Below are 24034 nucleotides of genomic sequence, written 5' to 3'. Positions count from 1 at the left end.
GACTATTAAAAGTTTTATTAGAGTATATAGTCTTAATAGCGACTTCAAGTTTTTTTTACTTGGAGTATTAAAGTCAACCTTAGATTAATTTTGATATATCAAAAATCAATTTTTTTCACTATATTGCTGTTCTGTTTTTAAGTTATCTTAATCTGAACAAAAAATTTCCAAAGTATAAGAAATCAAATACAATTTTCCGAGTTTCTAACCATAACATTTTGAACTTGCCGAGTCTTTTTATTACTTTGACATTGCAATGTCTCTGGTGTCTTGTATAGTTTAAAAAATAAATAATGGTTATAGTATTTTCTCAAAATGTGGCGATATGCTGTAGTGAAGAAGCACGAACTCAAGATACTACTGTTATTGTGTTCGTTTGAAATAATTTTGCATTTTATTTAAAAAAGTTTCTATATTGCTGACTAATTTTTTTGTATTTTAATATATAATAAACTATTGTTCAACTATACTTATTTTTGTCAAGATCTGTTATTGTGTTTTCTTGTATTATTAAATGTAGAGCTGTATTCTAGCTCTAATCTTTTCTTTAAAGCATGATCCCAATTCTTTTGCTACAGAGCTTCGTTAATTATTTAACGGGAACTCCTAAGATTTTGAAAGTCACTGTGGAGTTAAAGTATTTCATTCATCCTCACTTTTTGTCTTTTCTTCTATTCTGTTTCAGAGCCCCAGTAATTTTTTTTATAGCAATGGACAAGACAAAAAGAGGAAAAGAGACACTGTATATCCTTCGGAAGTGTGCAGAGGATTTGAATCTTCAATTAAGGAGGATTTCCCATGAGAAGGTCTGGATTCTTAAGGGCAGAATCCCCACCATCTAGTGCTTTTGAGTAAAATTCTTAAGATGTCTCTTTCACATACATGATCAGAATTTATCTTTGGAGGCGGGAGGGCAAAACCACAAAAAAAAACAAGTGAACCACCTTTGAAACATAAGAAATTATGGGACAATTATAAAAACTGATATTTTTGGAGGCCTTGGTCTAAACGTTTTGGGACCAATTGAGCCATTTGATTTTTTTTTTATTTCACTTTATTTTTATTTCAGGATACGTTAGAGAGTGGAAGGACTCTATTGGTTAATTCTCAAGTAACCAGATCAGAGTCGCACAAGAGGCAATGCTCGTTTGACTCCGGATTTCAAGGCTCAGAACAATCGGATGCCGAAGTTTTTGTGTGAATTTGATATTTTGTATGATCTGCTTTTGCGAATTAGTCAAATTTAGCTGATGCTTTTTTTCTCTCTCATGCGGAATAATTAAAATAGAAGTTGCTGACAAATGCTTTAGTGCCTCTATGAAATAGTTATCAGGGGATAAGTTTGATAAGAGCAAATTTAGAAATCTTTTCAAAAATTATCCTGGCTAAAGTCTATATAGAAAAGATTGAACTCTTATCTTTATTTTGCGAATTAGTCAAACTATGACTAATTCTTATAACAAAAATTTGTAGCGTACCTGTGAAGTTTTAAAATCGCTACTGGGTCATAAATAGAGCAAATTTTGAAATCTTTTCAAAAACACATCCTGGATAAAGTCTATATAGAAAAGATCAGCGTGGATAACCTTGCTTTTAAAAATTATTCAAATTTTGAGGATCTTTTTTTTCTCTTGTTCCTGCGGAATAATTAGAATAAATATTTGAATTTTCAAAACCCTTATGAACTTTTAATATGTTTTTTATCTCGCAAATTATCTTACAGGAAATTTTAAAAGCTTTTCAGAAATTTATTCTAGTTTAAAGTCTCTATAGAAAACGTCAGCACGGCCTTTGTCTTACTATTTTCCGATTGGGCCTTTTTAAGGAAAATTTAACCAATTAATCAAACAAATTAATTTAGTCAATGGGTTATTTTTTTTTCTAAACTCAACGCTTTGTTTTCTGAAGTCATAAATTCTACGTTGTTTTTATAGCCTCCATAATATTTGTGCTAATAGTTCTTTTTGTCTTAACAATTCGGCCAGAAAAATTCAAAATAGTATTACAAAAATAAGTGTGTGCAACAGAAAACCTGACTGGTCATAGTTTTTAATTTAGCATTGAAAGTTGTACGTGGGAAATTTGTGTAAATAAGTAATTTCTTTGAATTAGCTTAAACAATTTCTTTTCCAAAAACTACAAAAAAAGAAAGAAAAAACATGTGCAAAATTTTGAACGATAGAAAAATTATTATTGCATTTTGAAATTTTAAGTACAAAGCTTTGTTGAAATCACAAACTTTGGATCTTGATTCAGAATATGATTCATCTGAATTACACCTTGAATGTTGAGCGACCCAATTTTTAATTTTGCTCTTTACTCTAAATTACGCGAGGAAGGTCATTTACTGCCACGTATTATTACAGTAGAGTAACTAGTTATCAATTTTAAAGAAAAGGGGCAGACGTAACGCTTGTCTGCTACAGTATTTTGGTGAACTTTCTAGTTAGAACGTCCTACCTTTTGAGTAATATTTGTCAACTGAATCCCCCTCTCCTGAAAATTTAAAAACATCACCGTCTGAAAAACTATTTTTGGCATTTTGAACCCTCTCTACCTCCCCCACTCCAAAAATCTTAAGGGTACCCCTTTTTCAGACGTACTTTTCAGACATTGTTATAGATTACTAAACTTTATCTTAAAGACTATTCGGTTAAGCCGTGCAGCAGCTCCTCTGAGCTGCTGCTCAGAGGAGCAGCAGCATGTCCAAATACGATATTCTAAATGCACAAAACTGAGAGAAGACAGTTTTCGAAATGATCAAAGCAGAGAACAATGTTAAATATTTGTTGGGTTTTAATGAAGCTTTAATTTCATTCGAAAGAATAAACATTAACTGAATTTCTGTTTGCCTTTAAAAATTATTCAGAGTATTTCGGGGAATCTACACCTAGAAACGTTCCTTTTGTGTATTTCAGTCTTTCTCAAGCGAATCAATATTTTGACTTTCATTCTCGCATCCTTTTTTATCATGGTTCTGCTTATGTGTATGTTGATATAAAGATGTCTCTTTTTAGAATTTGATTACTAGTGGCACTGGTCGTCCTTTCCTTGTGGTTTATTACCAAGAACTATTTGACATAGAGGGGGGGGGCTAGGGCGTTAATAATAAAGTTTTAAAGTATGGTCATAAGGCTTCAACAGTTTTTTTTAAAGAAACCTGAACTCAGTGTGTTTCATACAGGCTATCCCCTTTCTGAAAAGTGTTGAATGAAAAAAGATAAATAAAACGCAATTACCAGCCTGCCATGGATCATATTGGATAAATAAGAAAGCTTTTTATTTTAAAAAAAATATCCCCTTTTTTATTTCGTAAAAGAAAACATTCGAAGTACGTTTCACAGGGGAAACATCCCATGTTTTTCATTATGTAGAAGAAAACATTCAAAGCTTGAATAATGTAAATTTGCTAAAAAAAACTTTCTTGGTCTGGATTCGAGACTATGAATTATGATCGACAGTTCTATTTCTAGATTTAGTATTCTTTTTAGTTTAATTAGTGATCAATTTTTTTTTTATTTTGTGTATAATAACACATTGGAGTTGTTGATCAGAAGCAATTTGCATCTAAAAATATCTTTAAAAATGGAAATCCCTAAACTTTAAAATCCCTATTTTGTTGTGAATATTTGAAACGAGTATTAAGCTTTTTTCACTATTTACAAAAAATCAAATCAAGATAGAATTTTCTTTAATGTAATTTTGAAACTTGAACATCCTACAGCAAAACACCCACTAAATCTAGAGAGTTCAAAATTTAACATTAATTTATGTTAAAAGGAAGCGAATAATAATCACCCATGAGCATGTTTAAAAAAAGTGCCGCGAGTCCTCCTCCCTGGGTAAGTATTCTTTTCTTCTTATATAGATATATCAGCTCAAGACCACATCCAGGGACGGTGCTACTGGATTTGGGCCCATTCATCCTGAAATTTTTGTCTGACTGGTAAAAAAGTCACAAAAATGCAGATAAGCAAATTTGGTACGTTTTTATAGTTTTTTGTAAACATCCTCCTCCCCAAATAAAAATTCTGGATACGCCCTTGTGGTACCTCTATATTATGAGATTCCATGTTTTCTGACCGGGGAGATCTTTCAGAAACTCAGAGCATTTTTAGTCAAACCGCTCACATTTTTCAGTCAATATTTCAATATGATAAGCTGTCATTGCATCATGTTTGAATGTCATAAGGCTTCATATCGTTAACTTTTTCGTTTTATTTCAATTTTGGAAAGTGCTCAAGTTTGAAGAAAAGGATGATATTCCAACAATGGAAGCCCATCACAAAGTTTTTACGCGTGTTATGACAGGACAGCAAGAAGTTCCCTGGGAACCTCCAACTGATCAGAAGCTTTGTACATAACTAGGACTACCTTTGTCACCACACAGTTTATATTGTTTGGCAATGGTTTATATTAACAAGAGCAGGTGACCTGCGCAGGAACTTGCAATGCGAGTTATCCTCGACTCATTATTTATAAATACATGTTAATGCTGTCCTGCCATAGGGAGGCAACACTTAATAAAATATAAAGCAAGAAAAGTTGAATCAGCGAAGAAAAAAAAGCAGAAAAACTATACATCACTCAAAATTTCGTGTTATGCCGTGGACCTAACTAGGTTATAGTTCCCTCGAGGGATTCGAATCCCCCTCCCACAGTCCCATCAGGCTAACCAAGCAGAACTTCTCCTTGGTAGCAATGATAAACCTTATGGTGAGGTGATGGAGCAGGGAAGGACAAGATTTAAACGTCTCTGACTATTTATGCGAGAGCTGTTAAGAAGTTATGATGAAATATATGAAAAACATCAGGGAATTTTAAATTAAGTCGGAGGGTGTGATAGGGAAAGTTTCTTACAAGATAATAGTTTTTCAAGAAATTGTAGAGAGTTTTTTTAAGGGTGAATGGGGGAATACACCTACCCCCATAGCTGTATTCAGGGGAGTTACCTGGTTTAAATCCTCCCTGAAATTTCTGTTGGTCTCGTAAAAATGTAACAGAAATGTATTGAAATTTTTTTTATGTGTTTTGTAACCCCCCCCCCCCCCCGAACAAAATCTGTGATCCGCCAAATTATTTAATCTAATTCAATTAACTAATTAAATGATGAATCAATGCTAAATGAAAAAAAAATAATTTGACACAGTTAATAAAAGAAACCGTTCGGAAACCATACTTAAAAAATTTTGATTCACAGGAAGTTTTAATTGGTTTTCAAAATTGTGAGGTATAGTCTAAATATTTCCATATCTCAACAAACAGTATATAAAACTGTGAAAAAGGCAAACTGAAGCTTGTCTTGAGAATAAGAGAGAAAACGCTCCTTGTCATGGACTTGTTATTATATAGGTATTAGTAAGGGTCTAACTAAAATACCCGTTCAATTATTTTTATTTATTTTAGTTTTTAATTATTTTTAATTATTTTATTTTTATTTATTATTTTAATTATTTTTATTTATTATTAGTGTTAGAAAGCAGGACTGAACCACTTTTTGAAGATGCTGCTAGACTGCACAAAAGTAAAATGTGAATCTGCATGTTAGAAAATTTTGGAAAAGCTGTCAGTCCAGACTAGCCCTAAATAAACATAAGAAGGAGAATATGATCAATAATAAAGAGAATTCTAAATAGAAATGTACTCAACAGTTTAAGGGAATATTGAAAAACTTTAAGAAATAATTTAGAAAGTAGAGACAGGATTTGAGAAGTTGGAAAAAGATGAATAATTATCTACAAAGTTAGTGATGATATCAGTACCTGTGCACGTAATGATTGATTGCAAATGGGCGGGAAAATTTGATGCATTTTTGATGAAGCTAATGATTTTTTTCAAAAATAAAATTTTGGTCAAATCCCTATAAAGAAAAAGTACCAACAGTGGATATATTTATTATTGGTGTTTGCAGTAATTACTATGGAGTAATTGATTATCATAGAGGGTAAAGAGCATACTGATTAGCATGTTGTTGAACGTAAAATAAATTTATGCTGTAGATGTAGTTTTTAAAGAAGTTTTAAAAGGAGGTCCATTCGGCTGAAAGAAAAGGAAGAGGCTTTGACCAGATTCCATGCTTAGATTGATAATTGAGAAGCATACAACCAATCATGTTAGACCCATCAGACCCAGACCCATACAACCCATCAGACCTATCAGTAGCGTAGGGGAAAATATTACCTTAAATTGCGCTTGCTAGCGATTAGGACGAATTCAATGACCGCCAGTTAGTGATGATGGGGGCGCAGGACATCTGCTGCATCCCATTGAGTGAACCATGGATTGGTCACCCAGTCCTTGTCGAGATTTGATTTGAAGCTGTCGATTGTTGTAGATTCCACCATCGTCTTGCTTAGGCCGTTCCACAGACTTATGATTCAATTGTAGAAGAAATTGTTTCTTTTTCTTGCCTTGGCGCGCTTGCGGAACATTTTTGCTGAATGACAACTGGTACATGACGACCGGGCAGGTTCAAACATATCTTTGTCGTCAAACTGGAGTAACTTATAGGTCATTATCATACGGCCTCTGCGTCCACGGTATGTCAGGATTGATAGCTTCAGGCTCCTTAGTCGTCATCCATACCCTTTATCGTTCAGACTCTACGCATTTTTTTGCCCGTCTTTGAACAGATTCGAGAGCCATCTTGTCTATTTTATGAATTGGCGTGGCGACGCACTCTCCATACTCCAATCTAGGTCTCCCCAGGCTTTTATAGAGTGTAGTTACTATTGGTGGGGATCTACTAGTGATTGTGAGCTTGATGATGCGGGTGTGGCAGTTGAATTTGAGGTCTTCATCCACAAAACCCCCAATTTCTCTATCTTACGTGGTCTCGGAAATTGGTTATTTCTCACCGGAATTTGAAAACATTGAATATTGCCATCGTGGGTTATCTCTTCCAAAATGGAGAACGTTGCACTTTTCAACATTAAACTCGAGTCTCCATATATTGGCCCATTTGCAAAAGCAAAAATATTCTATTCTTTCCACCTGTTTGCGGCCAGAGTCTTTGCAGCTGTGCATAGACATAAAGACCCTCAGACAAACTTCTGTTTTCTCACAGACAGATCTTCTGAAGAATGAAAATGACACGATGCTTAAATGGTCAACCTTAACACATCAAAGACAAAAGATCTATTAGTCACTCAATGTAAGGGGTTGCGTCGACTTTTAAAGTTTAAAGTGAAGCCATTAGTTGATTGAAATGGCTAAGTCATATGGGAATGCATTTTTCACCAGATCTCTCATGATGCACACAAGAAGATCCGGTCTGATCCTCCTATGGGAAAAATATTGATAAGATTCCTTATTCTAAACATCTAATACGATCTTGCTTGCCCACTCGTATCTAAAAGTCTCTCACTAGGTCTGATTTCAGACAATACTGATATTATCTTTTTGAAGGGACTATTAATACCTTGTTGGGACCATTTCTGACCATCCAAAATAGAGCTCTAAAGGTACGTGGCATGGGTAATAATGAACAATCGTTTTGTATGAGTATATCTACTACCCAGTTAGAGTTATATGGACTAGTGTTCCCATTCGTCAATACAGCACGGAGAACTCGCAGAACTCTGAGATGCGCCGAGAATCTAAAAATGGTACGCCTAGCACTGAATCCTTTAATAACTGATTTGACACACGCTTGACTTTCGCTTCGAAATATCCGTTGGAGAGATGGCATTTATTTAAAAGGTGAATTTAACAGACAAAAATTTTGAAAAAAAACTCAGAGTAAAAAGAAAACAAATATCAAAAAAAGAAAACACTAAGTGATTAAGCTGAACGTCCTAAAAAAATTTAACAGGATTTTGTAAGAGAAAAAGAATATACAAGATCGAAATTCAATTTGAGTTAAAAAATTTTCAATAGATTATTGCTTGTTTCATGCTCCTAAACATGTTGATTGCTCTCTGGAAGTTAGCACAACCTTTTAAGAGGTATAATATATTGTAGTCTGTATTTTTGAACAGAAAATAATTATGTTATACACGGAATCAAATCAATCTAATATATCGGTGAAACTAAGAAATAACTAACAAACCATTCTCCAGATCAGTAAAGCCATAGAAATTATGATATACATATTTCCCCTTTCTCTCTCTATCTTAACTGGCTGTACAAATTTTTATAAATAATTTATGTCACCAAAGACGAATCATGAAAATAAATCTTTTTTCAATGAAAATATTGTTTTCATCATTTGTCATTACAATCATATTATTGATATTTTCCAAGTTATTAATCAGGGTAATAAGGTATTATTTTCTGTTGGCAGGGGAGTGGGTACAAAGCTTATTAAAATTATTCTGCTAACTGCATTAACGTTGCATAGAGTCAAATGAATCATTCGTTTTCCCCTAAGATCAATATATTTTACGAAGTTCTGTTAAATTAAGATTCCATTTCACAGAATTCATTGTTTTAATATTTAAAATCGGATCGTTATGTTATTTTTAGCTTCTCATTTAAGATCTATGGTCGATTTCAGCCACGAATTTGATTATACGGAACGTAAAGTCTCAAGAGGTGATGCTATAAAGCATGCAGTTACTACTGTCATCTAAAACAAAGTTAGAATTTTATAAGATGGCATTTAAGTATAATGAATAATGTTAAGCGATCACTGCAATAGCCCCAGGTTTAGGACGGAAGTCATAGGAAGCAGGGTTGCCACCCTGACCTGGAAGAATTTACCAAATCTGAGAGGAAAAATTTACTAAATCGTATCTGTTTTTACTAAACACTCAAAAAAATTTTTTTGCACGTGCGGCTACCGCACGAAACCTATAAGTTCAAAAATCTTTTTTTTATTACTATTTGGACGTACTAGTGGATAGGCTTCATATTCCAGATGCGGTGTATGCAAGACGTCAAACAATAGTCTGGAATCTTGGATTCTGGAAATTTTGCTGGTGGAGCCGGCTTTAAATTTATCAATGGTCTTCAGGTCATAAGATTCAGATATATTGAAAGAGTAAATAACAATCTACGAAGAAAAAACAGCTACCATTCATAATCACGAAGCAATTCAGACGATGGAGTGCTTAGTGCTAAGATGGAGTTCTTATAAATCATGACTTTTTACTAGATTTTGGGAAATTTACTAGATCCTCTAAATTTACTAGATTATTGTTTTTTTATCAGATCTAGTAAAATCCTACTGACGGTGGCAACCCTGATAGGAAGCCAAGAAGGGCTTATGGAGTTCTGATGCGAACCAGTAAATGTACATAGAAAGTAGAAAGTCTATTTGATTCTGTAATGAACAAAAAATAGTCTCCTTTGAGTATTTTTTCGTAAACAGATATTCTCAACTATAAATTTAGGTAATATTTTGTTTTTCAAAAAATTTTGACTTAAGAATGTAATTGTGACCTATTGGTCAAACGCATCAAACCTCAAATAAGGATGTAATTAACTTAAATTGGGCGCAATTACTTACATTAAAAGCTTTAAAAAAGGCTTAGAATTGACTGAAATAATTTTCAACTTTACTCAACTATGGTTTAAAACTAAGACTCAAGTAATTGGCAAGCAGCTTCTTCCTTCATTAGTTTACATTAGGGGTAGGATAGGGCTGGTATTTTTAGTAGCAAAGATGCAGGAAGTATGACTATGCCTTAATCTGATCTCTCTCTCGACTATTTGAAAAGAAGTGAAGAACTTGAAGTTTCAGTAGCTTTCTGTATATGAAGGAGATGTCCCATTTTCTCAAAATTACAAATCCGTAGGAATTTTGAAATCTAAGATGGGCGGGTAGGTTTGCCAGGATATTCATAGATTATAGGTAAATATTTTCTTTTAGATTGTGTGATATATTTTGTAGAGTGATTTTTCTGTCGAGATATTAAATGTTAAGTACCATTATTTCTTTTAGTATGTACAAAAGTTATCTTTCGTTATTTAAGATTAATTTATAATTTTTTTTTCGGTAAAAAAGACACGCTGTATAACTTCAGTAAGCTCTTAGTTCTCCACAGAACTAGGTGGTGAAGCACTTGTGGACTTGTATAATCCACTGATGCTCTCAAATAGGACGAAATCATCAAAAATCAACAAAAAGTATTTTTGTAAATGATTTAGATACATCAAATCAATATATTATTATTATTTCTGTCAGATTTCATTCATTTACACTTTTATTTTCTTGTTCTATTTCTATTTACGATTCTCGCCAGTGACTTATTGAAATCAAAGTATCATTACAAGTATTGCTACCATGCATTTACATAACTTCTACAATAATTTGGGTCCTCTGAGGTCAACTGATAATTCGCCAGCTGAATCAAAAATTTTCTATACAGCCTTTTATAGGTGGGTTACTAATTTTTGTATTTTGTCATTGCTTTTATATTTAACATATAAGAAGATTGGTCTATTGAAGTTTCTTTGTTAGTGTTCTTTGTCGTCTGCTTTTCCTGGCCATGGAGCTTCACGGGGAAGACAATAATGAAGCAGATTGTTTGGGGTTGAGAATTTAGGGTTACTAATTTAAATTATCATATTATTGTGAAATAAAATTACAATCTTATCTAGCTTGTCTTATCTATCTTATCGTTGGAGTTATCAAACCTACGTGGTATGCTTGGACAGTGACCAGCTTCTACGTGACATATTGATCTGGATTTTTCCCCCTCCATTAGGAGTTATAGGTAACAGCTCCAAGTTAATCGTTAAGGAGCATTAAGTCTTCTCATTCAACAGCTGGAGTGAGAGGAATCAAGAACTATAAGTTATTACGATTTGTAGTTTTAGATTGAAAATGTATGACCAAACATATTCATCAGGTTAAACACATACTGCATCAATTCGGCCGAATTTTGCTCTTTATAATCCTGTGTAAAATCGTAAAGAAGACATTTAATAATTGGGAACATAGCCTATTCTATAATATTCAAATTTTTATTGAAATAATTAAATAAATAACTTTACCACAGTAAAATCTAAGGTCACTAATTTAAGCGTAGCACTCAAAAATGCAAGTATAATTCTTGAATTTGATATTTGAAAGCCAAATGAATGCATGTGGACAAAAGATTGCAAAAGGCTTATACCAATGGAAAGGCAATAGATAAGAAAAAACCATGTCTGGAAAAAAAATATTCGTTCATCTTTCATCATCCAATGCTATGATGCCACAACCCTAAAAGAAGAAAGAAAACGTTAGAGTAAGACAACGTCTTTAAACTTCCTTGATGAAACAGCAGCTAAAAACTGAAATATGGGCACTGATATTGACAGTAAAACTCTCAAATATGGTGAATTCAATGGTAGGTTTTCTTTTTCATATGAACTCTTTCGTTATTATATTATTAAAGTTTTCTTTCAATCTTTTAAATTTATTAAAAGCAGCTTAGTTTTATCGGCATATATGACTAATGAGAAAAGTGTTTTAAAACGAATTAGATAGAAGGATAAAAACCAGTTTGAATATGAACTGTTTTTGTTTTACGTCCTCAATTTTTTATTCGTTTCTCAGCTTTGCTTTAGTGAAAGTATGGTATGCTCGCTAATTAGGTATTTATATTCATTACATTCTTTTCATGTTACATATTTAGCATTGCTTTCTGTTTTTTCTTGCTTTTTTATATTTTTAATTTCTTTTCCTTCGAACACACTATTTTTGCTTGGTTGCGGATAAACAAAATGAGATAGGCCTATATTTTAAAACATATAACCAGGAATTTATTTTAGTACTTTTATTGCCTAAAACAAATCTGCATGTTTGGATCAGATTTTAAGTCCTAAGACTTTGATAGGCTTTTTTTTAATTATAAGTTTTCTATATAAGGAGTTTCCATAGATTACTTCTAGCCTGGGCAGAAATTTACTATCAATTTAGCATAGAAAGAGGCACTTTGTTATAGAAAGGTAGTTGAAACTTTGTTGCAACATATTTCTTATGTAGCGATTTCTAATGAGTTATTATCAGCCTAAAGTGGCACATAAACTAATAATTTAAGATATAGAAAGGCAGTGTGGTATTTGATGTTATGAGTTATATATATATATATATATATACATATATATATATATATATATATATATATATATATATATATATATATATATATATATATATATATATATATATATATATATATATATATATATATATATATATATATATATATATATATATATATATATATATATATATATATATATATATGGAAGCTTTTTTTTTAGAATTTATGGCTTGGCAGAAGTGGCCCACGCTAAGACTAAGTTAAAGTTTCAGCGTAGAGTAATCTCCAGCATAGTCATAACCCATTAGGAGTGCATAGTCATAACCCACAGCAAAGGAATTTTTCCGTGCAAAAGAATAGTAACCATGTCTGTATTTCATGTAAGTAGAATGCTTGTTGTATATGTATGAGTTGCGTATGAATGGTATATAGAATAATGCAAAAATATGTTACTTGAAAATGTAGAATAGATAGGACTAACACCCGCTGTCAACAAGCTTTTTGGGGTTTTCTTAGCAGGTGCTAAAAAAAGTAATGTAGGCCTATATATATATATATATGTCAAAAATAATTATAGATACAAATCAGCCAACTTTGAAAAAAATATAAGTATAATTTTAACAGATAGCGGTGGGATATTCCATGAAGCTCTAACAGCACCTTTTACTTGTATTAAGAGTAATAGCATTACCAATATACTAATAGAAATATAACAATTGAATTGTCAATAAATTAAATCCTCTGAGCCTAAAATCCAGATGAATATTAAAATTTAAAACATTCTGACTGGGCCCTGCTTGGCTATTTAAATTTAGGAAGAAGCAGTTGAGTCTATTTTCTTAAGAGGCGATCTGAGGTCGACTAAGGCATAATAAGGGAATTATATCAAAATGCATTAAATTATTTGAAGAGCCTTAAAACTTTGAGGAGGTCAAATGAAACGTGGCTGAATATTTTCTTCCACATTTTTTCTCTACAATGTGATAACTGCATATGTGATTTATTGTGATATCATTGCCTTTTTATTCTTTATAATACTGAGCAAAAGACTTGAAACGCCGATGACGTAAAGCATTAGTAATTTGAAAATCTTCTTTATTGTTCTATATCTATCAAAATAATGTTTTTAAATATCCTATAAGAAGTCAATGATTTTTCTGACGCCAAAACCATACCCAGAGAGGGGGGGGGGTTTAAGGGGGATTGAACCCCTCCCGAAATTTTTTTTTGATTCGTAAAAACGTAACAAAATGAATATACACAAATTTTGTATGCGTTTTTTGAGGATTTTTTGTGTAACCCCCCTCCCCCGAATTTTTTTGAGTAATACCCCCTCTGAAAAAAAAATCGTGGGTACGGCCTTGTCTGATGCAAAGAAGAGTGGGGTAACTAATGTTTTTAATCATTGTAAAGGAAGTCAAAGATTTGTCTGACGCAAGGAAGAGCCTGGAAGCTATGTAATATAAGAGTATACTCGAAGAAATAACTGGAAATATTCCGTTAACAATAACGAACGAAAACTAAATATTGTTAATTATCAAAAAACTGCACCCCAAACTCGTTTGTTGCACTTTGAATCGTCCAGAAGGACATGTCCGAGACCTTCTTTTCTGTGAATCAGTAATTCTTGAAACAAAACTAGTTGGACAAGTAGAGATATTTTGACAAACTTCAAGGAGGATTCAGAATCACGGGGAAGTCTTATAAGACATGACCAGAGATGGAACAAAGACTGCATAAGGACCGCCAAGAAAGCTGCAGCCGGCAATTAAAGTGGCCATCAGAAGTATTTCCAAGGTCTTTTGGTGCCAGACATGATAGTTTATCATCTGGTTGCCACCAAAAGTAAGTAAGCAGGTATATTCTTATGCAAGGAGAATGTAGTAGCGTCTTATGCTAACTATCAAAGAACAATCGTAAATTAAAAATTAATCCTCCAATTTGAATATTTCAGTTGGGTTAAAATATTATTAAGGGTGTCATATTAATGACAGTAAATCGACTAAAAACATATGGCCCCCGAATGTGGTACTTTATAATTATGTTGCAGTTCAAATTATTTACTTGAGAAGGGGATACAGAAATATGTGTTTCAGTTTCACTTACTATTATTAAGAAACATCTATTCTAGGCATCCCACAAATGATAAAAAAAGCTTGCAATCGAAATCTCAATTTTAAACTACTTTTTGAATTAAGGAAAGTAGGTACAACAGATTTTGGTAAAAATACAACCGTCTAAATAGCTTGAAATTCAAATAACTTAGGAGTTATTTGATCTGAACCAATCAATTGAGCTTTCTTCGGATATTAACGAGGGCTGTACAAGACGAAATAAAGAATAATGTCGCCTATCCTTACTTGAGTTACCAAAGACTATCCTTTCATAAACACAACTCAGGAAGAAAATGGATCTTTCATTCTCCATTTCTTTCATTAATTGTTCCCTTGTCTGACATAAACCAACTTAATGGCAATTACTCAATGCACCTTGACTATTTATTGCCTTATCTGTTAGCGACATTAAAGTTCCAAGGAAAAGGAGAAAAGATATTAGAAAAATAAATTAGGCTAGTGAGAATAAGGGGTAACACTAATTTGATTCAATGAAAACTTCATCTAGCCTATGAATTGTGGTTGTAGTCGAAAAGGTGGAAATGAGGATTACAGTTTAATTCTTTGACTAAGAAGAGAAAAATTTTTATTGTATATTATCTGTGTATTAAAAAAAAATATATTACAATTGTTTTATTTTACGACTACATGAATATACTCATGACTTTGATTACAGATTGAGGCTAAAAGCAAAACATTGGCTTTTTTTATCACGTAGAGACACGACTATTTAATAAAAAAAAACAACAACACAAACACACAATGAGCACAGAAATTTATGCAGGAGAGGGAGTAAGTAATTTTGATCCACAGAAATTTACACTTTTATGCCACTTCCTTAGAAGACCACTCTTCATTTTGTATTCGCATGTCAGTTCAAGTGGATAAAAATGAGAAAATACATTTCGTAGGAAGGAAGCTATTTTTAGAAATAATGCAAGAAAATACAATAGCAATTAAGATAACATGTGTACATATTTAATATTGATTTGAACGAAATTTTCAACCCATCTGTATCAAATATATATTTTATACATTTATTAAGAGTTATGTTCTCATTATTTCGTTAGATTTCTTTTGACTTTACCTTCTTATCATAGGCAGTGAAATAGCGATGCCTTTGTGGGCACAATTTATTATTTATTCTTCTTTTTTTCACCGTATGCAGCTGAATATTATAGGGCATCACGAGGGGGATGTTCAGCTGACTGCAATTACTAGTACTAGTGCTATTATTTTAATACTACTGATAGGCCTACAGCTAGTACTACTAGTACTCCTACTACTACTTCTATACAGGGGCACAGCTTGGGTTTGAGATTGGGGGGAATATAAAAAATATACCGACAAAATCGTCGAATGTGTCGACAAATAAGCTAAACTCAACTGAAAACACAAGCTAAATTCCAATGTGTCGGCGCTGAACACCAAACCTCGGAACTTTTTCAGAGAACCCCAGTCTCCCCACCCCCTTAGCTGTGCCCCTGCTACTATGACAACTATTGCAACTATGGCAAAAGGTATGAAGGTGAAATTGAAAATTACAGTGAACTTTTATGGGAAAGATGAACTGAATCAAAACACGCCGTCTGTATGCAGGTTGTCAAAAGGGGGACGTTACTCTTGATAGTTGTGACGAAAACACAAAAGAAATTTTGATAACAAATCCCAAAGTTTTACAAAAAATTATATACAATAACATATATAATATATGCAGGTTCATATATAGGTTCCTATATAGAACCTATATAACATATTTAGGTTCTTAATGCATAAGGTTTATTAAATTCTGGGTTACCCATCATAATTACGAGCCTGAGAGATGCTTGATTTGTAAAAAAAGGCAGATGTCCTACAAATGGCTGAAGATGTAGATGAAAATTAGAGCTTCAAATTCATCATTAAAAGAACACTGTTGCAGAGGTTTCAAGCCCCTCTGTACAAAAATGAAAAATTTGCTTCTTTCTCCAAGAAGAATGATCGAAGAACCATGTTCTTTGTTTTTTTTTTTTTTTCAGGAGTAGCCACATCAAGCCAATGATTCTAGAAAATTGGAAAAAGTCTTATCCAAACAAATATTATAAGTTGTCGTTCCCTTTTGAAGTGGCAAAGAATAGTTCCCCCGCAAACTGGTATTTTTTGACATTTTGTAGCGTGAAACAACAATTTTGCCCCTAAGAGGAGAAAAGGCTATCGATTGAAAATTGCGAGATTGCCAATCAATGTTAAAGTATTGGAAATCTTAATATTGAACTTCCCAGCTTCGCAGGCATTGGTGCCATGCGGAAGTGTATTCGCTCCTAAAGAGGTATGACGTCTGTAAGAAATTAATTTTAAAAACTTTTTCAACGAAATAAGTTTTTCAAAGAAAAGTAAAGAACTCCATTAAACAAAAAATTTAGCAAAAATAAAATCAAATAACCTACCAAGCGTGAAACTACCACAAATAAGCGTCGATAAATACTCGTAAATGAAACCCAAAACGAACAGAAATTACAATAATTAACCGAGTCAAACTCAAAACGAGCAGAAATTAACATAGGTTGGGCGCAAAGCCCCCATGCCTTCCCAAGGCCAGAACAAAATTTGCACTTTACTGAAAAAATATAAATGTTTTTACTTTTATAACTTTAATGAATCAAATAATATAAACATTTTGATTACCAAATATCAGTATGTGTATAATAAACTGACGATGCACATTCATTTGTCTTTTTTCTGTAAAGTGTAAATTTTGTTCTGGCCTTGGGAAGGCATAGGGGTTTTGCGCCCAACTTATGTTAGATTCTGCTCGTTTTGAGTTTGACTCGGTTCATTATTGTAATTTCTGTTCGTTTTGGGTTTCATTTATTTATTGATGCTGATTTGTGGTAGTTTCACGCTTGGTAGATTATTTTGTTTTATTTTTGCTAAATTTTTTGTTTAATGGAGCTCTTTACTTTTCTTTGAAAAACTTATTTTGTGGAAAAAGTTTTTTAAATTAATTTTGTTCGTTTTATACTGACATAATCTTTTCAGGGAATAAGAAAATAATACTTTAAATCTTCTCGTTTTTTAAGACTTTATAGTTTAGCCTGCAAAATTTTTATTGGATGTGTTTTGGAAAATGGTGGACGTGAGAGGGGGGTTAGTCACTATCAAATCACTTTCAACTATTAAAATGGCACTAGTCCTTTCGATTTCCAATTGAATGAGCCCTTTTGAAGTTTCTACGATAACGCTTTCAATAAAAACTTTATATGACCCAGGGCATAACTTACAACCCCTACCCTGGAGGTTGTGGGGGGAGGGGTTGTCATCCTTAAAGACCTAATTTCCAAAAATTTCAACTACGTTGAGTAAAATGGCTATCTAAAAATTTGCATTGGATGTGTTTGGGGAAAAGGTGGGCGTGAGAGGGGGGTTAGTTGCCCTCGAATCACTTTCGACTATTAAAAAGGGTCCTATCCCTTTGAATTTAAAATCGAATGAGCCCTTTTTCAAATTTTTACGACAAAGATTTCAATAAAAACCTTATATGCCTCCAGGACATAACTTATAAATCTTGCCCTAAAGGTTTTGGGGAAGCGTCTACCTGCGAAATACATTTTATATCTGGAAATCAAATACTCTGAACGAAATGGCTATCTCAAAATTTTTATTGGATGTGTTTGGGGAAAAGGTGGGCGTGGAAAGGGGTTAGTTGCCCTCCAATCACTTTCGACTAGTAAAAAGGGTACTATCCCTTTGAATTTCAAATCGAATGAGCCTTTTTTCAAGTTTCTACGACAAAGATTTCAATAAAAACCTTATATGCCTCCAGGGCATTACTTATAACCCTTGCCCTGAGGGTTGTGGGGGAGTGTCTTCCTCAAAAGTATATTTTCTATCTGGAAATCAAGTTAACAAAATGGCTATCTCAAAATTTTGATTGGATGTGTTTGGCGGAATGAAGGGCGTGGGGGGGGGGGCTTGTTGCTTTCCAATCACTTTCGACTATCAAAAAGGGCACTAGCCCTTTGAATTTCCAATTGAATGAGCATTTTTATAAGTTTCTACGACAACGAATTCTTTAGAAACCTTATTTGCCCCCAGGGGATAACTTAAAACCCTTGCCCTGAGGGCTGCGCTGAAAAAAATGGCTATCTCAAAATTTTGATTGGATGTGTTTGGGGAAACGATGGGCGTGGGGGGGGGGGTTCTACTGGCCCTCCAATCACTTTTGACTATTAAAAAGGGCACTAGCCCTTTGAATATCCAATCTAATGAGCCTTTTTCGAAGTTTCTACGATAACACCTTCTATAAAAACGTTATATGCCGCCAGGGCATAACTTAAAACCTTTGCCCTGAGGGTAGTGGGGGATTGTCCTCCTCAAAAACATTTTTTCTATCTGGAAATCAACTATGCTGACCAAAATGACTATCAAAAAATTTTGATTGGATGTGTTTAGGGGAATAATGGGCGTGAGGGAGGGGGGGAGCGAGTTTCCGTCCAATCACTTTTAGCTATTAAACATGGTATTAGCCCTTCAAATTTCCAAACCAATGAGCCTAATTTAAAGTTTAGATAACAATACCTTCTTTAAAAACCTTATATGCCCCCAGGGTCTCAATTAAAACCTTTACCCTGAGGGTTGTGGGGGAGTGTCCTCCGCAAAAACATATTTTCTATCTGGAAATCAACTACGCTGAACACAATGGCTATCTCTAAATTTTGATGGGCGGTGTGGGGGGAAATGAGGGGCTTGGGGGGGCTAGTTGCCCTCCAATCACTTTCGACTGTTAAAAAGGGCACTAGAACTCTCAATTTCCAATCGAATGAGCCCCTTTTGAAGTTTCTACGAGGACCCCTTCCATATGAAGTACCCTTTTCTAAAAGAAAAAATAACACATAGTACATAGTGCCAACATCGTTCTTATATGCCCTCAGGGTATAACTTAAAACCCTTGCCCCGAGGGTTGTGGGGGAGTGTCCTCCTCAAAAACAGATTTTCTATCTGGAAATCAACTACACTGAACAAAATGGCTATCTCGAAATTTTAATTGGATGTGTTTGGGGGAATGATAGGCGTGGGGGGGGGGGGGGGATAGTTGCCCTCCAATCACTTTCGACTATTAAAAAGGGGACTAACCCTTTGAATTTCCAATCGAATGAGCCTTTTTTGAAGTTTCTACGACAACGCCTTCTTTAAAAACCTTATATGCCCCCAGGGCATACCTCAAAACCTTTGCCCTGAGGGTTGTGGGGGAGTGTCCTTCTCAGAAACATATTTTCTATCTGGAAATCAACTACGCTGAACAAAATGGCTATCTCGAAATTTTGATTGGATGTGTTTGTTGCCCTCCAATCCCTTTTGACTATTAAAAAGGGCCCAAGAACTCTCGATTTCCAATCGAAGGAGCCCCTTTTGAAGTCTCTATGACGACCCCTTCCATATGAAGTGCCCTGCTCTAAAGGAAAAAAAAATAATAAAGGGTATATTGTGCCAACATTGTTCTTATATGCCCTCAGGGCATAACTTAAAACCCTTGCCCCGAGGGTGAGACCGAATGGAATGTAAAAACTACCGAGGCATATCCCACATCCCGATTGATGCAAAGATATTTGCAATAATACTTCTAAATTGGTTCCGAGACCCTAGAAATTCCCGAACGCTATCCAAACAAGAAGGATTTAGACCAGTTATGGGCTGCTGTGATCAGATCTTTAGCTTAAGACAGGTTTTAGAACATCACTTCAAACACCAGCAGGAGACAATCCAAATCCTTATCGATTTCATCACGGCTTTTGACTCGGTCCATCGGGACGCCATATGGATCGCAATGAAGGAGGACGGAGTCCCTGAGAAGATTACAAGACTACTGAAGACATACTACGATAGAGCCACGACCCCAGTTAGAGTTGATAGTGAGCGGTCAGGTTTAGTCCTGATTGAGAAGTGTGTGCGTAAAGGATGGGTTCTGTCACCAATGTTATTCAACGTCATTATTGATTAGATTGTCGTGGCCTTCAACAAGTATCAAAATCTGGAATTGAGCCCATTCATGTCAGTGATGGATCTTGATTATGTTGATGATGTGTATATACTTGCTGAGTCTGTTACAGACACCCAGGCCATGATTAATGAAGTAGCAAGCACAGCACTTTTGACTGGCCTCCAAATAAGTCTACCGAAGACGAAAACGATGCGGACAGATGGAAGGGATGACACCCCTGTAACCCTAAATGGTAGTCAAATCGAGGACGTTCAGTCGTTTAAATACCTTGGCTCAATGATAAATGCAACTGGGGAATCATCAGAGGAGATCCGTAACCGTATATCCTCAACATGGAACGTCTTCCTGCAGCTAAAGAACTCACTTTGGAAGCGTAGCAAAATTTCTCCACGTACCAAGCTCTGAGTCTACGAAGACACGGTACTCTCTGTTCTTCTCTACGGGTGTGAAACGTGGTCACTGAAAGCAGCAGAAGCGTCAAACTTGGACGTATTCCATCAGAAATGCCTGTAATATATACTAGGCATTCGCCTCTCAGACAGAGTCTCGAACGAAGAGGTCAGGAGATGAGATGGGGATCGCCCACTTTTCTCTGATGTTGTAAAAAGGAGGCGTCTAAGGGGTTTGGCCACACCATGCGGAGATCAGAAGAGCATATTACCAAAAAATGCCTCAAATGCCTTCCACTATCAGTATGGAAGAAGAAAGCAGGAGAACAGAAGAAAACATGGCTTGCGACAGTCAGGGCTGAACTAGAGCCAATTGGGGGTTCCCGAAAATTTGAGTGACCTTGGGATCGTTACTGGCTTGATATTATGGAGAACGAAATTTCTGGAAAGAAACTTGTCGTCGTCTGCTGGGTGCCACAATGAGCCTAAATGCGACTTGAACGTGCAACATGTACAAGTAAGTAAGTACAAGTTGCTAATTGTGTATCGGAGAAACTTTTTCAGCAATTTTTAGTCCTGACAATATTTTTTATTTTATTTTCATAATTATTGAAGTTGGTCTGAAAAATAAAACTTAATATCATTACCCAAAAATTCAATCTATGCTCTTTGACAATCTGGATACACTAACACTCTTTTTATTTATTAAAATTTTAAGAAGAGAAGTAGTAAAAGTAATAGCCCCAAAAGTTTCAACTTAATGCCCCCAGTCGTTCTTGATATATTGCTGTGGTATCTTAATGGCAACCATAAACACAATACCTTTTCATTTATTTTAAATCAACATTTAGTCTTAAATCAAAATGCGCTTAAAGCAACATAATAGTCTTAAAGCAGTTGCATAACTGGGGGGAGGGTGGACACACCCGATATCCCTAAGGAAATAGTTGCTGGATTGTTCTACTATGGTGAATAGTAGCAATAGTAATAGTAGCAGTAGAACTAGTAAATGTTGCTGTAGTACTAGCATTAGTAGTAACGTTCAGATATTGCCTTTTGGTTAATTGATCTTGCCATTTAAGTATTCTCTGAGAGTTCCAACTTAATACACAGATCAATTCTTAAGATACGCTATTTTGGTAATCTAAATGCACATAGTGTCTTTTGTTAGCTCGAATTTACCATCAATATTCTCTCAAATTTTACCTTCATAGACTTAGTCTTACTAGTACTATTATCACAGTAGTTTCGGTGGTAGTAGAAGTAGTTGCAGTGTTAGCGTTGTATTAGAAGTAGTAGTAGCAGTGGTAGTAGCAGTATAAATAGTGGTTGTAGCATATGCATATTGCTTTTCGGTCAGTTGAACACCGCTTTCATGATGCCCCGAAAGTTTTACCTTGACACGTCAAGCCGATCCAAAAATACTATTGATGTGTGCTTTTAACACCTTTTTGACGCCCTTTTCACCTTAGTACTCCAAGTCTTACAAGTTGTTGCGATTGAAGTAGTAGTTAGAGTAGTTTAGTAGCAGTAGCAGTATTAGTTAAAGTAGCAGCGGTATTAGTGTCATTAGTGACATGTATATATTATCTTTTTGTCAATTGATCTTCCCCTTTGAGTATTCTCCAAAAGTTTCATTTTAACACCCAAATCAATTCTTGAGATACGTCCTTTAGACAATCTGCATGCGAATAGTGTGTTTCGATTTAATCCAAATTCTCCCTCAATATTCTGTCATATTATCACCTTCATCCGTGTAGCCTTAATTGTACTAGTATCATAGTAGTAGTGGAAGTATTAGGAACAGTAGTAGCAGTAATAGTGTATTAATATTAGTGGTAACAATAGTAGCAGCAGTATTAATAGCTGTAGTAGCAGGTAAATTTTGTCTTTTGGTCAACTGGACATCCCACTCATGTTCCCCTGAAGTTTCCTCTTGATATGATAAGCCGTTCCAAGAATATTGCGGATACGCCCTATCTGCTAGCTGTATACACATAGTATGTTTTGATTTAGTTCAACGTTCCCTTCAGCGTTTCCTAAGATATTTTTAATATCCTCAGTCTAGTACTAACTACAGAAGTAGAAGTTTTAGTGATAGTAGTGGTAGTAGTACTAGTGCTTGTGGTAGCAATAGAAGCAGCAGTAGTTGTAGTAGTAGTCGCTTGCAAATATTGCCTATTTGGTTCATTGATCATCTCCCTTATCACTTCCTGTAAATTACAAATTAATGTGCTGAGTCATTCCTGAGTTACACCATTTTAACAACCCATATACACATAAAATGTTTTGATTTAGTTCAACACTTTTTCAACAATCCCTGAAAGGTTAGTCTTAATATCCTTCGTATTCTGGGGAAGTAGAAGTCAAACATGCATACCTTTTCTGAATAACATATACTATATGCAAACAATGAACAAATTGCACAACTTACAGTCCTTGCCAAGAGGCCTCGGGGGGGGGGTTGGGGTGGGGAGAAGGTTGAAATCCCCAAACACAGAGCAACTGAACCTTTAAACAATGCTGAAATAAATTGATGTTTCAAAACTTTGTTTGGATGTTTATTTTGTGAAATGATGGGAATGCGGGGGGGGGGGGGGTGAGTAACTGCTCTCAAATCCCTTTGATTCTTAAAAAGGGCTCTATAACTTACAATTTAAAATAAAATGAGACCCTTCTGAGTTTAATATGACCACTCATTTTATAAAAATCTTATATGCCCCCAGAGCATAACTTAAAGCCCTTGCCCTGGGGCTCTGAGGGTTGATTCAACCCTGGGGGCACTGTTATAGGTCCTTCGGAATATTTTAAACAAAATTGTCATCGCACAATTTCAATCAGATGCGTTTAGTGAAAAGAGGGGTAGTTGAGGAAAAGGAGGGGGGCTAGTTGACGTCCATCACTTTTGACACTTAAAAGGGAACTAGAAGGGGTGTATCAAAATTTCTACGATGAACAAAATTGTTGTCTCCAGATTTTGATCTAAGATATCAAGGTAAATGATAAGCAAGGAGTGGGAGGGGGCGGTTGTTCTCAAACCACTTTGACCCTTAAAAAGGGAAAAATAACTGACAATTTCAATTCAAGTAAGCCCCATTTGAAGTTTATACGACCTCCCATTCCATAAAACCGTATATGCCCTCATGGCATAACAGTAGGGGAAGAGGTATTACTCTGGGGGGGGGGGCACCTCTGATGCCATCTATAATCGAGTTTAACGGTTTAAAATCGCGTGCATCTTTTTAGACCAATCAGAGACTTATAATACAGACGAGATTTTACAACATTGTCAGATAAGAGTTTGATGGTTATATTGTTTATTGGTTATATGGTTTGATGGTTCTGTTTGTTGATGTTTATATGGTTTGATTGGTCATATGGTTTGATAGTTATATCATTTGATGTTGTTTCTTAGTTCTGTTTGTTGATGGTTATATTGTTTTTAGGTTATATAGTTTGATTGTTATATTGTTTGATGGTTATATGATTTGATTTTGTTTCTTAGTTCTGTTTGTTGATGGTTATATTGTTTGATGGCTATATTGTTTGATGGTTATATGATTTGATGTTGTTTCT

General features: G+C 34.6%; 2 protein-coding genes across 3 annotated transcripts in view; one reads left to right on the top strand and one right to left on the bottom strand.

Annotated features, from left to right (window-relative positions):
- Positions 1 to 1302, top strand: part of LOC148943676 (uncharacterized) — a 115981-nt gene extending 114679 nt beyond the window's left edge. For both annotated transcript variants that reach the window (XM_089101428.1, XM_089101427.1), the window contains exon 5: positions 1070 to 1302. Coding sequence is in view for 1 of the 2 variants with exons in the window: in XM_089101427.1 (XP_088957553.1) it covers positions 1070 to 1201 (132 nt within the window). In the remaining variant the exon portion in view is untranslated. The remainder of the gene's footprint in view (positions 1 to 1069) is intronic.
- Positions 1303 to 10979: 9677 nt separating this feature from the next.
- Positions 10980 to 24034, bottom strand: part of LOC148943675 (uncharacterized) — a 75969-nt gene continuing 62914 nt past the window's right edge. Inside the window, exon 3 of the mRNA XM_089101729.1 lies at positions 10980 to 11152. The gene's annotated coding sequence lies outside the window, so the exon portion shown is untranslated. The remainder of the gene's footprint in view (positions 11153 to 24034) is intronic.

The sequence above is a fragment of the Artemia sp. Qi Xiang Cuo genome, chromosome 15, assembly GCF_049724085.1.
Source record: "Artemia sp. Qi Xiang Cuo chromosome 15, ASM4972408v1, whole genome shotgun sequence".
Lineage (NCBI taxonomy): Eukaryota > Metazoa > Arthropoda > Branchiopoda > Anostraca > Artemiidae > Artemia > Artemia sp. Qi Xiang Cuo.
The sequence above is the reverse complement of the archived record's forward strand: the minus strand, read 5'-3'. Positions and strand labels throughout refer to the sequence as shown.